The sequence below is a fragment of the Onychostruthus taczanowskii genome, unplaced genomic scaffold (assembly GCF_017590055.1).
Source record: "Onychostruthus taczanowskii isolate IOZ18803 unplaced genomic scaffold, ASM1759005v1 scaffold75, whole genome shotgun sequence".
Classification (NCBI taxonomy): domain Eukaryota; kingdom Metazoa; phylum Chordata; class Aves; order Passeriformes; family Passeridae; genus Onychostruthus; species Onychostruthus taczanowskii.
Genome location: NW_024505339.1, coordinates 2,440,650 through 2,459,684, shown reverse-complemented (window position 1 = coordinate 2,459,684; position 19,035 = coordinate 2,440,650). Strand labels below are relative to the sequence as shown.

General features: G+C 53.0%; 3 protein-coding genes across 8 annotated transcripts; 1 reads left to right on the top strand and 2 right to left on the bottom strand.

Moving 5' to 3' along the window:
* The first annotated feature begins 430 nt into the window (after positions 1–430).
* On the top strand, positions 431–5,449 carry SUMF2 (sulfatase modifying factor 2). 5 transcript variants are annotated; one of them, XM_041422970.1, is made up of 9 exons: positions 438–525; positions 748–904; positions 1,610–1,724; positions 2,178–2,222; positions 2,598–2,748; positions 3,012–3,067; positions 3,442–3,526; positions 3,933–4,092; positions 4,505–5,445. In XM_041422970.1, exons 1-9 carry the CDS (start codon positions 468–470, stop codon positions 4,608–4,610), a joined length of 933 nt encoding a protein of 310 aa, XP_041278904.1. In that variant the 5' UTR covers positions 438–467; the 3' UTR covers positions 4,611–5,445. The 5 variants fall into 5 exon arrangements, 4 of the variants coding, with proteins under 4 accessions (XP_041278906.1, XP_041278905.1, XP_041278904.1 ...); XM_041422969.1 differs by having other exon boundaries at positions 440–904; XM_041422971.1 differs by lacking the exon at positions 4,505–5,445 and having other exon boundaries at positions 433–904; positions 3,016–3,067; positions 3,933–4,070.
* A 5-nt stretch (positions 5,450–5,454) lies between these two features.
* PHKG1 (phosphorylase kinase catalytic subunit gamma 1) lies at positions 5,455–12,377 on the bottom strand. Of its 2 annotated transcripts, none has more exons than XM_041422966.1 (10): positions 12,157–12,377; positions 10,296–10,429; positions 9,839–10,014; positions 9,493–9,547; positions 8,801–8,866; positions 8,468–8,631; positions 7,855–7,945; positions 6,913–7,066; positions 6,702–6,827; positions 5,455–5,766 (listed from the first exon to the last, which is right to left on the bottom strand). In XM_041422966.1, the coding sequence occupies exons 2-10, from the start codon at positions 10,376–10,378 to the stop codon at positions 5,515–5,517; spliced, it is 1,167 nt and encodes a 388-aa protein (XP_041278900.1). In that variant the 5' UTR covers positions 10,379–10,429; positions 12,157–12,377; the 3' UTR covers positions 5,455–5,514. The 2 variants fall into 2 exon arrangements, with proteins under 2 accessions (XP_041278900.1, XP_041278901.1); XM_041422967.1 differs by having other exon boundaries at positions 10,296–10,412.
* A 988-nt stretch (positions 12,378–13,365) lies between these two features.
* CHCHD2 (coiled-coil-helix-coiled-coil-helix domain containing 2) lies at positions 13,366–15,869 on the bottom strand. The gene is made up of 4 exons (XM_041422961.1): positions 15,683–15,869; positions 14,901–15,147; positions 14,182–14,329; positions 13,366–13,689 (listed from the first exon to the last, which is right to left on the bottom strand). The coding sequence occupies exons 1-4, from the start codon at positions 15,730–15,732 to the stop codon at positions 13,679–13,681; spliced, it is 456 nt and encodes a 151-aa protein (XP_041278895.1). The 5' UTR covers positions 15,733–15,869; the 3' UTR covers positions 13,366–13,678.
* Between the last annotated feature and the right edge of the window lie 3,166 nt (positions 15,870–19,035).

The following is a 19,035-nucleotide window of genomic DNA, read 5'->3' as shown; positions in this document are numbered from 1 at the left end:
TCACTTAATAGTTTTGTACTTGCTTATGAATAAAACTGAGTTCACTGACTGCAGAATGGCTTTTGGGGGGTGAAGGACCTGCTTTAAGGGTTGGATTTTTAACAGTGGTGCTTCTACATTAAAGTATTTATGGATAATGAGTGCCAGAGCAGGTCTGGGCAGAGCTATCTGGGTTCGTGGCAGGGGAACAGCCTGCTACCCTCCGGAATGATTTTCCCTAAAACCAGCGCTCCTTTGTGTTAGGAGGAATCTCCTTCCTCCGTCACACACGAAACCTTTCAAAAACCCCTCAAACACCAAAAAAAGCCTCTCTCGTGTGGAAGGGTGGCGGTGGCCCCGCTGCCCGGCAGTTTTAACCCCGTGTGCAGCCGGGCAGTGACAGCAATCCCCTTTCCTGCAGACCCGCTGCCCCGGAAGCGCTTCCCGAGCCCGCGGCACCTCCGGGTCGGGCCCGCGGCGCCTCCGGGATGGGAGCGGCGGCGGGGCTGCTGCTGCTGTGCTGGGCGGTGCTGGGGGCTCAGCGCGGTGAGAGCCCCGAAATCCCCCCGGCACCCCCAAAATCCACCCCGGCATCCCCTCCCGGAGCCTCCTGCTCCCCCTTCCCGAAAACGGGACTTGAAATGCTTTGGGCTGTGCGGACAGCGACCGCTGTCACCCCGTCCGGCACAGGCCGGCACATCCCGCCACTAGCTGCGCCTCGCCAATGTTTAAAAATGAAACTTGTAAATGAAATTTGTCCCTTTTCAGCGCTCGGAGAGGATGGCAGCATGGTGCAGCTGCCCGGAGGCACCTTCCAGATGGGATCCGGCTCCCTGCAGAGGAGGGGCGAGGAGGCGCCCGCCAGGGAGGTGACGGTGAAGCCCTTTGCTCTCGACAGACACCCGGTGACAAACAGGGACTTCAGGTGAGCCCGCCGTGCCTCGGGTGGCCCTGGGGAGGGGCAGGGCCGGCTGTGGTGCCAGCTGCTCTGCGGTCTGAAAGCCACTGCTTGGGTGCTCGTTGGGAAAAAAAATGTGTCTGTCAATAGGAAATCACTGTCACAGGTGCAAGCTGAACCATCGTGGCAGTGTGGCTTGCAAACATACTTTTATTTCCTTTTTTGTCATTTCCCCCTTCTTTCCTCTTATTTGTTCTTTTTTTCATCTCGTCCTCTTCCTCTTTTCTCCTCATCTCCTTCTCCTCCTCTCTTCTTCCTCTCTTTTCCTTCCTCTCCTCCTTTCCCTCTCCTTTCCCTATTCTTTCCCTCTCTTCTTCTCTCTCCGCTCTTCTCTCTTTTTCTCTCTTCCCTCTCTTCTCTTCCTCTCTTCTTCTCCTCTTCCACTAACAGCAGCCACAGGTTTTATTGGCTTTTAAGGGATTTTTTTCTCTCTGCAGTTATGGAAAACTGAGTGCAGGCTGAGTTTACCTGCACAGGTAATATTAAAAATATCAAATCTGTGCAAAGATGCACATTGGACTGTTTTATCTGTTAAATCTAAATTAAACCATCTGGAGCTGGTGGGGTCTGTAAGTTTTGTACCTTTTGCCTTGCTCTGAACTCATTGCACAAGCAGATTTGTGAGGCAGAGCTTGAAGAACTCTTACCCAGAGCATGTTGTATTTATGCCAGGGAGTTTGTTAGAGAAAAGAAATACAAAACAGAAGCAGAAGCATTTGGCTGGAGCTTTGTCTTTGAGGATTTCGTATCTGAAGAGCTGAAAAAAAAAGTCACCCAAAAACTGGAGGTAAATCTGAATACTGTGATGAGTTTGGTGTTGCTTTTCCACTGAGGAGCAGCTCTGCAGAGCCTGCTGTTCTCGGAGGTTTTTCTTTAGTCTGGGGTTGTTTTGCTTTTGAACCTCAGCAGGATTGAGCTGAGGTTGATTCATGTGCTCCTCTGTTTCCATGCTCTGTGAGCTGTCAGTCTGGACTCCAGAGAGCTGGGAGGAAGTAAAATGTGTTTCAAAGTACTTCAGTAATCTAACTTTAATATAGAAAAATGAACAGCATGAGCCTCTTGATCTGTTTTCACTTTGAAAAGCAGATGCATCTGCTCTGTGGGAAAGCAGCATCCAAATGTCTGATAACCCAGCTCAAACTGCAGCATTTCCCAGACTAACACACCCTGCTGTGGGACAGTGTCACCAGCACAGGTGTCACCAGTTCTCCTTTAATCTTGGTGTCATTTCTTTCCCCAGTCAGCCCCGTGGTGGCTGCCCATCGAGAAGGCTTTTTGGAGACAGGTGAGTAAAATCCTGGTGTGGAAAACTCCTGGTGTGGAAAACTCCTGGTGTGGTAAAATTTTGGTGTAGAAAAATCCTGGTGTGGAAAAATTTTGGTGTGGAAAAATCCTGGTGTGAAAAATCCCGGTATGGTAAAGCCCTGGTGTGGTAAAATCTTGGTGTGATAGAATCCTGGTGTGGTAAAATCTTGGTGTGATAGAATCCTGGTGTGGTGACTCCTCTCTGTGCTGGGAGCTCGTGTGTTGTGTGTGCTGAACCTTATTGACCAAAAATAGGTGCAAAAACACTTTCCATCTTTTCATCTCTTCCACCCCTTACTCCCTTTGTAATGAAAACTGTATAAAATTAATTCAAATCTGCTTCAATCCCTCCCAGCCCTCAGGCCCTGGCTCCAGCATCAAGGACAGGCTGGATTACCCAGTGCTGCACGTGAGCTGGAACGATGCTCAGGCCTTCTGTGCCTGGAGAGGGAAGCGGCTCCCGTCGGAGGAGGAGTGGGAATTTGCTGCCAGGGGAGGACTGGAGCGTACGTAGCACAAGCTCTGAGCTTTTCCCAAAGCAGGCATGGAGGGGTGTTAGTTCCACCAGATGCAAACCTCCCTCCAGGGATGTTTTCAGATGTTGATCTGGGAGGGTGTTTGAACCACCTCTTTTGGCCTGAGAGGGTGATAATATTAATAATTAATAAATTAATACAATCTCAGTGTCCTAAGCTGAGCAGAAAAGGACAATCCTAAAAGCCTGGCTGGAGTGACCCAGGGCTAACAAGTGTCTTTTCCTCCCTGGCAGAAAGGATGTATCCCTGGGGAAACAAGTTCCAGCCAAACCGTACAAACCTGTGGCAGGTGAGATGATAAAAATCATGCCATCCATGCTGGGCTGTCCTCAGGGTAGGGTCTCACTCAACCACTGAGTCAGGGAGTCCTGGGAAACACTGGGGGTACTGAAACTCAGCTTCTGGGGGTGGTAAAAATACCCTCAGAGGGAGCAGGCTCAGCCCATCTTCCCTGGGAAACCAGGATTTTACTGCTTCTAAAAATTCACACATAAATTTATTTGAAGAGGGAACTTGGGACAACTTCAAGTTGATCTCTCTTGACCAACATAAATTGCCACCAGAGTTATTTGCCTACTTGGAGTGTGGCAGAGCCCTGTGAGAAGCAGGATTTGGGGTTGTTTCTGGGGTGGTTCTTTGCTGGGAGTGATCTCTGTTCCCCAGGGTGCCTTCCCTCAGGGGGACACGGCTGAGGACGGCTACCACGGCGTCTCTCCGGTGACAGCCTTCCCTGCCCAGAACAGCTACGGTACAGAGCACCCTCACCCTGCTTTGGGGAGGCATCTGCCCCCTAAATTAATGTTAATTATCATATCAGATATGTGGGATCTGGAGTAGAGTAAGTGAGCCCAGGAAAAGCACCGATTTTGGTGCTGGAGTTGGCTGAGGAGCACCTGCTGCACTTCAGGCACCAAACCACCTCCTTCTAATTAAAACTGGGTTGTTTTGCAGCTCATTGGGGTGTAACAAAAATTCCAAGGACAGTGTCTGGCTGCCATGTCCTCTTGCACTGTTTGAAATACATTGAGGAATTTTTTCAGCCTCACCATTAAACCACACTCTTGGATGATCCTTTGACTATTGCCCCCTCCCATACACCGAATTTACACTTCTTGCACACCTGCTCTCCTAATTCTGACACAAAACCATCTCAGGGCTCTATGACCTGCTGGGAAACACCTGGGAATGGACAGCATCAGAATTCCTGGCTCCAGGAAGGGCATCCAGGGCCCAGAAGATGCAGGTGCTGAGAGGGGCCTCATGGATTGACACTGCAGATGGCTCTGCAAACCACAGAGCTCGTGTCACCACCAGGTAGGTCTGGCCAAAGCCCAGGTGCTGCACAAGGATTTCCTGCTCTGGTTGGTTTTATTTTAAAATATGTTTGTTCCTACACAAGTTTTTGAGAAGCAGTTGATCCTGTGGTTGGTTTTATTTTAAAATATGTTTGTTCCTACACAATTTTTTTGAGAAGCAGTTGGCAGAGCACACTACAAATATGGCTAAAACCACCCCTGCTACAAATCCATTCCTAAATGCTTCTCAAATCATGTGTTTTCCAGCAAGTATTAATAATTAAATGCTTTTCTCTGAGTTATTCAGGGGAATTGGAAGATGTTTCTAGGCTGTTCCAGCAGGTCACACTAGGGTTGTGAGTGTTGTAACATGTTAGGGATATGTGTAACAAGGAAGGATCCCTGATTTTGGGTCTCTCTTTCCCTGTGAGGATGGGGAACACACCAGACTCTGCCTCTGACAACCTCAGCTTCCGCTGCGCTGCCGACGTCCCGCCCGTGCCAGCCTGGAAAAGCCAGAGCAAACCTGAGCTCTGAGGGCTCACTGGGAACACCTGAGGCATTTTCTCCTGTGGAGATGAACAGTAACCCCCAGCTGTCACTTCCATTAAACCCCAGTGGTTTCTAAAATTGAAAATAATTTCAGCCTTTTCAGTGCTGGGTGGCAGCAGTGATTGGGAAGGCAGGAAGGGGGGTTTGTCTTTAGTGTCCTTTTGGTGTGGGAGATACTCCAGCTCTCCTGTTGTTGTCCATGTAAAGCAGAGGGGTGCATGTGTGGGACTGGGCCAGAGCTGCTGTGACCTCCAGTGAGGGGACACCCACAGCCCCCTGTGACCATCAGTGTGGGGCTGCCAGGGGGGAAGTCATGGGGGCACATCTGTGGAAGGGGGTGTCATAATCAGTCCCCATTCCCTTGGGAAGTCCCAGCTTCGGAGCAGTGCTGAGCCTTCCCAGAAGCAAAACAAGGCACCTTCACTGGCATTTGAGCAGTGACAAAATGATGTGTGTGACAGATGTGTGTGACAAACCAGTGCCCCACCTCTCCCAGGAGTTAAAACCAGCACAAACTCTCTGTGCACGAGCTCTGCACCAAACTTGACCAGGAGCCTTGACCACAAGGATGGGCAAGAACCCTGCTCAGGGATCCCTCATCCACCTCTAACTGTCCCAGAACAGGCACTGCAGCTGCCTGAGGGCTGAGCCTTCCCCATGGGGAGCTGCAGCTGGTTCTGGCTCTGCTAAATGTGGCTTCTCCAAACCCATTCCTCCAGTGAGATACACCCCAGGAGCGAATTGTTTCCTGGGTTTGTATTTGCACCAAGTGAAATAAAATTTGAGCCAAGTGAAATAAAATTTAAAAACCCCAGAAATCACGGTTCAGTTTTGTTTTCCAATATTTTACTCGCCTTGCTGTGAGCCAAACCAGGGGCTGGGGCAGCGATCAGAACAGCCCCTCCTCAGTTGCCAGGGTGAGCAGGATGGCCTTGCAGGTGTTCTCAAAGAGGGCAGCTCTGTTCTGGGCCTCCCCCTTCTTCACCCAGTGGCGGTAGGTGCGGAAGGCGCAGGCGTCGATGAGCTTGCGGACGGGCTTGAGCGCGTAGGGGTCCCTGACCACCAGCTCCCGGGTCACCGACTTCACCTGCCGGTACTGGTAGTAAATCCTCACCGAGGCCAGCACGGTCAGGCAGATCACCTGGGGAAAGGGAGCAGCCTGGCAGTCAGGGGAATCCTCCACAACAGCCTGGGATTCAGGGGAATCCTCCACAACAGCCTGGGATTCAGGGGAATCCTCCCACAACAGCCTGGCATTCAGGGAATTTCCACAACAGCCAGGAATTCCCACAACAGCCTGGGATTCAGAGCAACAGCCTGGCATTCAATGGAATTCTCCCACAACAGCCTGGCATTTAGAGGGATTCTCCCATAACAGCCTGGCATTCAGAGGAATTCCCTCAATGGGGTGGTCCCAGTGGATCACCTCATGTGGGAGTCAGGAAGGAACTCAGTGCCTGGCACAGTTCAGTTTCTGCAGGGCTGGCACAGGGAAGGGGTTCATGCCAGGGAATCGCAGAATCACAGCATGGTTTGAGTTAAAAGGGAGCTTAAAGCCCGTTTTATTCCCTGCCATGGGCAGGGATGTTTTCCCCTATCCCAGGTTGCTCCAAGCCCTGTCTGACCTGGCCTTGGACACTTCCAGGGATGGGGCAGTCATGTTCTCTGGGAAACCTCTGCCAGGGCCTCAGCACCCTCACAGCCAAGAATTTCTTCCCACAATCCCATCTGACACTGTCCTCTGGCACTCGCAAGCCCTTCCCCCCTGCCCTGTCACTCCATCCCTTGTCCAAAGTCCCTCTCCAGCTCTCTTGGAGCCTCTTTGGGCAATGGAAGGGGCTCTAAGGTCTCCCTGGAACCTTCTCTTCTCCAGGCTGAACTCTCCAGCTCTTTCAATGGTTTCCTTTGGAGGTGAGAGGCAGTTTCTCCCTTAACTCCCTCCTGTGAAGGAGTACTTGGTCTGCACCCAGGCTGCAGCATCCTCCCAAAACCCAGCCCCATCAACTTTACCCAACCCCCAGCTTCTCCCAAACCCATCCCACTGCTGGCTCCTGCAGCTCCCAGCCTCATCCCCACCTTGAATTTGCGGAAGGGGCTGAAGTGCCGGACCTCCTCCACGTCGTACTGCTGGAAGAAGGGGTGTGCCAGCGCCTCGCCCGCCGTGTACCGCTGCCGCGGGTCCACCACCAGGAACCGCGAGATCTGCAGGGGCACCCGCTCAGTCTGGGCTATCCCAGGGCTCCGCAACACCCCCTCCACTCCGGGTTTTCCCAGCCCAAGCACCTACCAGGTCCTTGACGGTGTCGGAGCGGTCGTCCCACTCCGGGGAGCCGAAGTGGTAATCGCCGTTCATGATCATGCGCAGCATCAGCATCTGCTTGCGGTGCCAGAAGGGCGGCGAGCCGGCCAGCAGGGTGTACATGATCACCCCGGTGCTCCACCTGTGGGCAGCCCACACGGAGCCTCCAGCACCCCTGTGCCACCCCCGGGGCACCCAGCTGGCTCTGCACCCCGGGGGAAAACCAGCAGGAAACTGGACACCTGGAAACAGCTGGAAAACCGGCAGGGAACTGCCCTGCGTGTGCCTGGGGAGGGGGGCTGAGCTGTGCTGGAGCGTGGTTTGAGCTGGGCTGACGGGGAGTTGTTTCCTGGATGCTGCAGGAGGATGCCTTGAGATGGAGTGTTTGGCCCTTGCAGAGTTTTTTAGGGAAGGGAATGGGGCTTGGTGATGCCAGCCAGGCTGGATGCCCTCAGGCACAGCTCAGGCTGTGCAGTGCCAGGTGTCCTGGCTCAGACTGGAAGGGAAATGAAATGCCCTGGGTGTGTGTCACAACTCTGACCACTGCAGCCTGAAGCCACCAGAGGTGGTGGCAAAGTCCCTGCAGAGCTCTGGTGGGCTGCCCTGAGCTGGCTGCTCTCTTAGGGGGTGCACAAGGTGTGTTTAAAACCCCTGTGTCTTGGAGCTCAGTCTAAGTTGACTCCATGAACAGAAAGTGTTGCTTTCCCTCCCACAATGAGGCAAAGTGAGGAGGTGGGCTTATCCCCAGGCTGCTTCACCCCCTGCTCTGTGCCAGAACCCCCTGGTGACCCAGACAGCCCCTCACAGCCACCAATATTGGCTTTTGGTGCATCATTTCATTCTTTCCAAACACTCAAACAGGTCCCCATGGACACAATTCTGGCCATGCCTCAAACCACGTGTGTGTTTAGGGAACAGCTTCTCACTCACATATCCACCTCCTTCCCATAGCCTTGGTGCTCATCATCCATGGAGCACTGCAGGATCTCAGGGGCCAGGTAGCCAGGAGTGCCACAGATCTCTGTGGGGACAGGGACACAGGGCAGAGCATCAACCCAGGTGCCACTCCCACCCACCTCCAGGCAGCCCATGGTGGCATCTTTGCAGGGATGGTGCTCACAGGAAGAATTGCAACCTGTGTGCATCTCACTGGTGACTTTTTTTGTGAATTATTGTGGCTAAAAAGTGAGCAAAGAAAATTATATGGATGCCTGTGGGAGGGAATGCCTGTTGTTGGGTATGTGGCTCTTTGCATGTAGGAGTTGGGGGAAACAATGGGGCAGTAAGTGGATGATCAGTAATGGGGATCAGCTGGAGGAAAAAAGAAGTGGAATGGATTAGGATGGTTTTCATAAAGAGCAGCAACTTTTTCATGGCAAGGAGAGAGGTGTGGAGGCTGTGTGCAGGCAGAACTTGTGTGTGAGGACAGCAAAAGCAGCCAAACAGCACCAATTTGCACCCCCAGGTGAGACTGGTGACAAGGAGAGAGTGGGGCTGGAAAAACTCACCAGTCCAGCATCCCCCCAGCTCACCAGCCCCCTACCTTTGAGCTTCTCATTCTCATTCAGCTGGCAGGAGAAGCCAAAATCTGTCAGCTTGATGTTCATGTCATCATCCAGCAGGATGTTCTCTGGCTTCAGGTCCCGGTGGACGATGTTGATGGAGTGCAGGTACTGGATCACTTCCAGCAGCGCTCTCATGATCTTCCTGGGGATGGGGACAGCTCATTCCCTGTCCCAAATACCCACTGGCACCATGATCCCAGGGAAGGGGACAGGGACAGTGCACAGGGACACAGCCCAGGGTGCTGTGCTCTCCCCTCAAACCACACTCTGCTCTTGCAAGGTGATTTTCACCCCTCTGCACCTGGCCTTACCTGGTTTCTTTCTCACTCAAGGTGACTTTCTCAGTGAGGTAGTCAAAGAGCTCCCCTCTCCTCATCCTGCGTGAGGGAGGGGACACAGAGTCAGGCAGAGGCTGAGCTGCAACATCAAACCAGCCCTGAGTCTCTGGGGAGGATCAGTCAGGGGTCTGTGCCCCTTAACAGCCCAAAATAACTTCCATAAAAAGGGGTAAAAGTGCCTTTATATATTTCAGTAAAATATCAGGCAGAAGGAGAAGAAGCTGTGCCTGGAGAGGGCAGGTTTTGGGTAGAAACACAATTGTTAAGGTTGAAAAAGATCTATAAGATCACGAAGTCCAACCATCAAAGACGGGGCAGGGATGGGGCTCTCCCAGTGCCATGCCACTCCTCTGACATCCACTGCACTGTCCTGGCATTGGGAATTGTGGCTTTGCAGACACCCTGGTCCCACTGAGCATATAAATAACCCTCAGGGATGCACGACAGCTCCCACCAAAGGTTACAGGGAAACCCGAGCAGGGCTGAGCCGCTGACAGAGGGAAAACAGTGCTGGCAGCAGAGCTGCATGAGCTTGCAGTAATTGGGGCTTGATTCTGCCTTAAGGGCTGCTTGTCCCTCCACTTTGCCATTTTTGGGCCATAAAAAGCTGGGACCAATCTGCAGAGAGGGAGTGGGCCCAGGGTGCTGAGCCAGCTGGTACTTACAAGTCAAACACCAAGAAGAAGAAAGTGCTGGATTCATAGCTGTCCTTCAGCTGGACTGTAATAAAGCACAGGGGCTGTGAGCACAGTGTTCCTGTCCATCAATGGACTAAAAATCTCATTAAACTGCTAAATGAGTTAACGAGGAGCTGATCTTCACAAGTGTTGTGCTTGGGAGACAACACGGGGGGCACTGCTGGGGTGTGTGCGTGGAGGGAGAGCAAACAATGCTCTGAGCAGGTGCCTGGCATCATCCAGGGATTTCACCCCAAAAACCCTTCCTGGGGACACCCTGAGGAACACAGAGGGCAGAAATTGCCCTCGAGTGGGCGCTCAAGGCCTGACTTACTGACGTTGGGGTGGCCCGAGACCTTGCGGAGGATGTCGATCTCCTTGGTGGTGGCTTCCCGCAGCTCCTGCACCTCCTTGGGGGAGATGTTCCCCGCCGTGATGTCGATGATCTTCACGGCGTATTCCTGCCTCGTGGTTTTGTGGATGCACCTCCGGACCACGCTGCTCACCCCCCTGCCAGGGACAACAGGGACAAAAGGGGGGTTCCATCCCTGCCTGCCCAGCCACCGGCACCTGGGCTGGCTGGGATTTTCATGCACCAGCGGGTCTCGCTCTGTCACCCTGTCTCGGTGGGACAGAAGGTTTTGAGCTGATGGAAAGTGCTGTTCCATGCTATTTTTAGCCCCATGCTGCTGTGGGCCCTGTTTGTATCAGATTCCCAGGGAACACTGTACCAATCTGGCACTGGAGGACGTGAAACCAAAACAAGCCGCTTGCCAAAAATAAAGCTTTACCTGCCCAAAACCTCCTTCGGCTCATATTTTTCATAAAACTCCTTGGATGAGTTCCAGTCTGGTAGATCTTCTTCCTTGGTCATCTCTGGCTCCTGTCAGGCAGCACTCTGGGCTTGTCTATGGGTAGAAAGGAGCTGCAAGGAAAAAAGAGCCAGGATGGGCACTCACTGCCCCCAGAGCTGGGATCATCAATCCCTTATGGAAGAAAAAATATTGAGGAGGAAGGAAGACAAGAAAGATCCTGGAGCAACCAAAGGAGGTGTTCTGCTGCTTGGAAAAGCCAAGCTTTGCCCTTGGGATGCTGCAGAGATCCCACTGGGAACAGGAGAAACCCCACTGGATTCCCTCACAGCCTGGCTGTCCCCAGGGGCAGAACCAGCTTAGCTGGGGCCAAGGCTTTGGGAAATGCTGTGGCACCCCAAAACCTCATCCCTTCCCTGTGCCCAGCTCACAGCAGCAGCCTCCAGAAACACCACCCCACACCAACACCACCCCAAGGGGAATCTGGAAGCTGCAATCTGCCCCTACTGATTTTCTCTTTCATTTCCTTGTTATTTTTAAGATTACAAAGTTGTCTTCAGCTGAGAATAAGGAGGGAAAATATTGTTTGAAGGGAATAGAAATGGACTGAGGAGGAAAAAGAGGTAGTGAGGGCCAGTGAAGTAGCAAGAGGGGCTGGGTGGGTCAGGGTGCAAGTGGGGACAGAGGGACTGGGGACAATGGGAGCTGAGCCAGCATGAGGACAGCAGCTCAAAGAACTCCCTGAGCCACTCCTGTGCAGCTGCCAGCAGCCTCAACAACTCCTGAAAGGCTCTTGTCCCATTTCTTTTTCCTATTTCAGGCTTGGAGGGATTTTTATGCAGCTTGTTTCTGTGCCCATACTCGGAGTCCAGGCAGTTAGGATGGAAAGCAGTTCTTACAAGCCTGGGCAGCAAAACTGTCCCTTTGGGAATGACAGTTTGCTGCTGGGGAGGGGACAGAGGTGGGCAGGAGATCCCCAGTTCTGTGAGCTTCCCTTTGCCCTCCTTTCTCTGCCAGGGCATTGGCATTGGCAGCTCTAAGTACATTTAAATCTCATTAGCAATGTGTTATCTGTCCTGACCTGGTTTTAAGGACCAAAGTGTGTTTTGGGTGTCTGGCTGCTGCTGCCAGGGATGTCTAACACGGGCTGGAGCATTTCTAAACAACCGTGACCTTACAACATTTTAGTTGTTGGAAATACTACAAGTAATTCCAAACCATGCTGAAATCACAAAGGAGAGGCAGGACCAGGAAGTAGGGAAAATAAAATATCTCTGAGGTGGCGGGGGGGCGGTAAGCAAAACTGATTATTTTTGAAAATCCCGATCCTGGGGGTTGGTGTTGTGGGGAAGGGCTGGAGGCTGGGGACCATCCACGGAGCACTGCCGGGAGAAGCCTGGAATCTGCGTGCTGCCTTCTCCTGGGCGAAAAGAACCGGGAGTTTGTTTAAAACACGCTGGAATTATAAAAGCAGCAGGTGCAGGGCTCTATCGGGACACTCTGCGTTCATTAGCAGAGTGCAGGGGGGTCGTGAGGGGATTTTCTGCCGGGAGGAACACTGAGGGTGAGGCGCTGGGCATCGCCCCCCGCCCGCAGCTGCCAAACGGGGGGATCTCTGAGGAGAACAAAGATATTCAAATATCCACCGGGATAAACCCGCAAAGCTCAAGAAAAAGCAAGCTTTCAGGCCGGCAGGGGAACGCGGCCCCTCTCCCTCAGCCCAGGGGCGCTCCAGCCCCGACCCTCCGCCGCTGACCCGGAGCCAAAGAACGCTGAGCACGGGAGCTTCCCGGGGCAGGACCCCCCTCACAACCCTCCCTCAGCGCCGCCGGCTCCTCACCTCGCTGAGGGCAGCGCCGGGCTGGGCCCGGGCCTGCCGCCGGGAGCCGAGCGCTCAGGGCCGGCCGCCGCCGCCCGGCCCCGGAGAAAGCGCAGCGCGAGTTGGCAGCGGCGGGAGCCGGGCGGGCATGGCCGGGCTACGGGCAAGGGGGGGCCGGGGGCCGCCCCGGAGCTGCGGCACTTCCCCGGTTTAACCCTTCCGCCGCCGAGCACGGAGCGGCCCCGGCTCCTCCTCCCCGGGGGCGTTGCCGTGGGGCCGCCGGGAGCGGGGGCTGCCCCGGGCACGGGGAGGCTCGGCCGGGACGGGCGGGGAGCGCGGAGCCGCGGAATCGGGAAGGCGGCAGGGAGCTTTAAGAGCAGCCGTGCCGGCACTGCCACCGTGAGCACCGAGCCGCTCTGTCCGCACCCGGCGCCTCTTGGACACTTCCAGGGATGGTGACTCCACAACTTCTCTGGGGAGCTATTCCAATGCCTGACCACCCAAACAGGGATTTTTTTTTCCCCCCCTAATATCTAACCGAATTGCCCCTGTATCAGCTTAAGGCCATTTCCTCTTAGAGTGGCCCAAACCACCCAATGGTTTTATTTTAGTTTCACCAGGACGGTGAAGCACCCCAGAAATGAGATGGGAGCTCGATCAGCAGAGGCAAAGCTGCTCCTGTCACCAGGACAGGCAGTTCTGTCCTCACCCGCTCTGTGTGAGGTGACTCCTCTCCCTTCTGAACACTGATTTAATCTTTTCACTTCCAGGAGCTGCAGGTGAAATGCTTTAGGAATGAGCATACCACATCAGGGAAAACAGGTTATGCTAGGGAAAGTATTAACAGGAACTGCACTTTTCAGAGCAGGGTTATTCCCCACCACAGTTCCTGGTGGGAGCACAGCTTATCCAGGCTTTTCCCGTGATGACCAGGGGGTGTTTACTTTATCAGCCCCAAGGATTTGAGCAAGGCATGACGTGGCTGCTCCCTCTGATGGGAAAAGGAGGGTTTGCACTTTGCATCAGTAAATACTTTTAAAATAAATTATTTTCATGTACCAGCCATGGCTTTGTAACTTGCCTGAGCCAGGCAGGAGGGAAAAGCCACAGGATCATCCTCTCATGGTTCAGCCCTATTACAGCACAAAAAGAAACACCTGCAGAACACCCTGCCAAAATCAATTCTCACCTCACCCTTTACTCCAGCACTCAAACTCAACTAACACAAGGTACTTCTAGAGAGAGAAGTTTATTTATAGACATTACATACATTCAACACAACAATCAGCAAACCCAGTAAAACCCATGTTAGCTCATTCTGCTTTACTATTCACTCTTCCATTTTGTGCTAAATTAAATTGCGGCTGTGAAGTTGGATCACATCAGAGGCAGTTATGGCAGAAGTCAAGCCACAGAGATGACAGTGTGAATGTATGAACTAACAAGATACCAGACAGCTTTAAACTTTATTACTGAAGCTTTTTGTTTTTCATTCATAGGTCAGTTCTTGCAAGATGATCTTCAGCTGCCTCCTTGTACAAGCTTAGGCCAAACCTGAAAGGGAAAGAGTTACCTCAGTGAGTTTTGGATCCCTGAATGGAAGGGTAAGGAGGTATCTCAGTGAGTTTTGGATCCCTGAATGGAAGGTGCTTTCCCTGACACAGGACAGATTTGTCAGGGTGTTCCCCCTTCCCTCATGCACTTGCTGGGATACGCTGAGCTGCAGACATCAGCACTGCTGCACAGCTGCCTCCTTCCTCCCAGAACAGGATGGTTTTGTCTTTAGAGCTCTGCTAATGCCCCCAACGTGCTGCTGCCTCTTTTCCAGTCATCTTCAAGCCATGCACCAGCACAAAGCATCAGGAATTTACCCTCTCTCCACCCCACAGGACCAAAGCACGAAGCCCAACAGAACAGCAGCTGCTTTACCTGACTTCAGAGCACCTTCATGATTCCCCAGCTGGATCAAACCCCCAGGACATCATTCCCATGATTCTTTTACTGATTATCCCATTTAACAGCTGCCTGCCAGCACTGTGTACTTACCATTGGAAATCCTGCACTGCTTGAGCACCTCACTGAAGCCCTCACACAGCTTGAGGTCAGTCTGCTTCTGGGCACACTCCAGGAATTGTTTCATCTCATACTGGCAAGGACCTTGCTGCTGCTGGGCAGCCTGAGCGGCCTGGGGCTCCTGAAACACCAAATGGCTCCATAAGGACCTTTCCAACAAAGCCAAACAAGCCTTTCCAGCAAGCCCCACACTGCTTGCTATGGGTTCTTCCCTGCATTTCAGTCAAAATCTTCATTTTTTTAATGGAAAACAAGTGAAGGGCTAAAGTACAAAACAATTTTCCAGCAGCAGAATGCCACATTCAGAGCAGTTTTTAAAGTTACAGAACTTGAGTGATTCTGAGACATTCAGGTAACTCAGGATGGCACCTGAGCAAAGATCTCCCCAACATCAGACCTGGAACATGGAAATCCTGCCTGAATCAGAGGAATGCAGTAGAAGATAACACCAACACCTTGCAACACATCCCTCCTGCATCCCTCTGAACTCTTTTTAAGATGACTCATGGCAAGTTACCTTGGAGATTCAGTCTGTCGTTATAGACTATATATAGTTTTATATATAGATAGATTATATGAAGTTTGTAAGCACTCCAGCTGTGACTCATGTGGTGTTTAAGGCTCCAGCAACTCCCTCAGCCCACGTGGAGCTGAGCTGCCATCAGCCAGTGTCCAGCCGTGCTTCCCCTCACCTGGTAAGTGACATCAGGCCTGGCAGCTTCGGAGCTGCCCCCTCCACTAAATCCTCCGGTGATGGCGTGGCCGATGGTGTGTCCCACGGCCGAGCCCACGGCCACCCCGGCAGCGGTTGTGGCCATCTGGGCCATCAGCCCCGGCTGCTTCGGGGCCGGCGCCGCCACGGCGGAAGGCGGAGCCGCTGCGGGGACAGAGGCCCGAGGAGCCGGTGCTGGAGACGCGGCTCTCATCGGGGGTGCCCGGCTGCAGGGACACAAAGAGAAACATCACTTCATCATCATCATCCCAAACCACGCCGGGCAGAGGCCGCATGGCTGCGGGGCCAGAGCCCAGCGTTCCTGCTGTGAGGCACGGAATGTGCCCAGCTGGAAGGGACACACAGTGTCACACTGCGCTGCGCAGGAGATCACGCTGGGGTTACACACACCCCCGTTACACGCAAAGGAATGAACTCGGTGTTCTGGTAAGCGTCTTATGCAAGACAGGGTCAGGGTTACAGGCTTCTTTCTGCTCACACAGCTACTTTGGGGAAAAACAGAGTAAGACCCAAAAGCGGCTGATTACCACGGTGTTGGTGTCCAGGCCCTGCGGCCGAGCAGACCCACTTCCATCCCCCAAATCGCCCGACCCCGCTCCGCTAACCCACAGCCAGCCCAGCTCAAACCAGCCGGGCGCTGCCACCACCCCGGTGCGTCACCCGCCCGCACCATGGCGGCCAGGCCACTGCGGCCTGCGCGGGGGAGAGGGGAGAAAGAGAAGCGGCCCCCGCCGCCCTCACCTGGCGGGGGGCGGCACGCGGGACGTGCGGCTGCGGCTGCCCCTGGGCATGGCGGCGGGAAGCGGAGGAAGCCCCGAGCGGCGCGGAAGGAACCGGAGGAAGCCCCGAGCGGCACGGCCTGGCCTGACACCCGCACGCCGCCTCTGAAGGTCACCGCGTTCTACGTCACTTCCGGAACGCCGCGCGTGGGGCGGGGCTGAGCGGAGGCCACGCCCCCTCCGCCCGCCTGAGGCGCCGCGCGGGAGCTGCCGCGATGGCGGCGGGAGCGGCGGTGGCAATAAATAAATAAACACCTAAGCTGCGGTTAAACCCGGGCCTGGGGGATCGTTGGTCATAGTGAACGTTTAAATAGCGATAGACCTGCGTCTGTCGGACCTTCAGCCACAATAGGCGCCTAAACTGTGATAAATATGCGCGTGCGGGATCCCCGGTCACAATAAACACTTCCGCCTTTGTAGGATCCTCGGTCATAATAAACATCTAATTAGTGTTAAACTCTCGTTTTTGTGGCACTTTCAGCCACAATAAACCCCTAAATAGCGGTAAATCCGCTCCTGTAGAGTCCTCAGCCACAATAAACTCCTAAATCTGTGAGGGACCATCGGTCACAATAAACACGTAAAGCACAATAAACTCCTAAATCTGTGAGGGACCATCGGTCACAATAAACACGTAAAGCACAATAAACCTGCGCCCGTGGCACCTTCAGCCACAATAAACACCTAAATCGCCATGGAAAATGTTCCAGCCTTCAGGGAATCGTTCTCTGTGGAAAAGGAGCCTCCAAAAACGTCTCGGAATTCAGCCCTTCAGGACAGTAACAGATTTGATTTTATTTCTACGGAATCATGGGTTCTTCTGGAGCAAAGAGGAGATCCCACCAATCCATAGAAACATCTCCAAGGGGTGCCAGAGGATGATCCTGGATTCTTTTTGGTGATGCCCAGCAACAGGACGGGGAGTAACAGCCATAAACTAAAACACAACAAGTTTCACCTCAACAGGAGGAAGAATTTCTTTGGGGGTGGCAGAGCTCCGAACCTGCTGTGTCCCTCTCTGGAGACATTCCAGCCCCACCTGGATGTGGTCCTCTGGCACTGCTCCAGGTGACCCTGCCTCGGATGATCTCCAGAAGTCCCTCCAACCCCAACCATTCTGTGATTCTGCAATTTTCATCCCAAAAAAGAAGCGAGGGTCCCTCCTGCCTCCTCATCCCCACCCTTGTGCTGTCTCCTTGCTTTAGAGACACTGTCTACTTGGAGAAATTAATTTTTAAAATTAATTTATTAATTACTGTATTAATGAAGCTGTTTCTACACGCAGCAGCTATGATAAGGGATACCACAGTCAACAGTTATGATAATTCAAGATAAAAAAATTGCTTGTTGGCAGTTCCTTCACTTAAAAAGAGGTGAAAGACCAGACATTTCAACATCTTTTACATCAGGGGATGTAACTGTTGCCTGATGAAAGAAGTGCTAACATTGTGAGTTTATAGAGCAGGAGCACAGCTCAGAATAGCAGTTGCTGACAAGAGAATTATCTGGTTATAAATATAAATGATAAACCACGTTCAGAAGAGGGACATCTGCAGAAGCTCAGACCTCTGGTGTTGCTGCAGGACAGCTTCTTCTCCCTGGCTCTTGGCCTCTCTCCATCTCTGACAGCAATAATTGAGCAATAATTTTGCTTTTCTAGAGGTCAAGCAACTAGTTTCTTAATGAGTGGTTTTCTCAATGCTTTTTAATTAATAGTTTTCAATTTTTATTTTTTTTTTCTGGCAGAACGATTCTTGACGCATGAAGTCATTTTGTGACCGCGTCCCTCTTGGATTTGTTTTGTTTTGCAGAACAATGAGGGCAGGATGGCACTGCAGGCAGGATGAATGCTGCCATTGTGCTTTGTCCTCCTGCTTTCCTTGGGAAAACTCCAGATCTCCCTTTTGTACCGGCTCACCCTCGCATCTGCTGATGCTCACAGCGCACAAGGATTTGGAGAAAGGCACAAGAACCAGGAGCTGGTGGCCATCCCAAAAAAATCAGCAATAATGGTGGTTGTGGTGATGTTCCCAGCAAGCGATTGTTTATTTTCAGCTGCCATGACTTTGATGTGGGTGCACCACAGGGATTAAATGGTTCTTTAACAACCAGACAGGTGTTGATGCTGCTTTTGATAGAAAGGCGTGAAAGAAACAAGATCCAGCCCTGATTTTGGGTTGTTTCTGTCTGACTGTGACCCAGTGTGGCAGAATGGGATCCCAGGTGTGGGAAATAAGTGATGAAATCCCATTGCTCAAGGCTGAGCGAGCCCTGGGGAATCCAGCCGCTGCTCCCGAGCCAAGTGGAGCACGAGGCTGCGGTGTGAAAACCAAACTTTTCATAGATTTCTTCTATCGTCCGTCCGAATTACACATCCCAGACAAGCTCGTGCTGAGTCTGGGAGCGTAACAGGCCCTCTGCACACCGGGCTCTGTGCGGGATGCGGGAGTTTGGCGCATTCTGCCCAAAATCACAGAGAAAGCCCTGGAGAACGGGGCTGAGGCTCACATCACCTTAGCTCCGTGAAGGGACAATCATCCCTGAGCGTCAGCTCAGCCGGGGAGACCATTTTGTGTTTTTAGGAACTGCCTGGTGCCCCCGCATCCCACACAGAAGGGAAAAAATGTGAGGGAAAGCCCATTTTCCTGCTGAAAATGCCTGTTTGCCCGCTGGAAAATCCCTTTTTCCTGCTGAAAATGCCCATTTTCCTGCTGAAAACGCCCATTTTCCTTTTGGAAATGCTCATTTTCCTTGTGGAAAAGCCCATTTTCCTTGTGGAAATGCCTATTTTCCTTTTGGAAAAGCCCATTTTCCTTGTGGAAAATCCCATTTGCCTTGTGGAAAAGCCAATTTTCCTGTTAAAAATGCCTGCTTTCCTTTTGGAAAAGCCCATTTTCCTGCTGGAAATGCCCATTTTCCTCCTGGAAAAGCCCATTTTCCTTGTGGAAAAGCCCATTTTCCTGCTGGAAAAGCCCATTTTCCTCCTGTAAATGCCCATTTTCCTGCTGGAAAAGCCCAGTTTTCTCGCTGGATTCAGGCCGGGGGGGGCAGCGACATGAGGGGACTCAGCTGGGGCTCCCGGCGGCCGCCAGGGGGCGCTATGCCACGCCCCCACCCCCGCCCAGGCCTGACGTGACGTCGTCGCGAGGCGCCACGTCCGGCGCGAGCGGCGAGGGGTGGGGCCAGCGCGGGGAGGAGAGGGAGGGGGTTGTGGCGCGCCCGCCCGGCCAGCCAATGAGTGGCGCGCGCGCGTGCGCGGCCGGCCAATGAGGAGCGCGCGCGTGCGCGGGGCGGGGCGGCGCTGGGCGCGCGTCG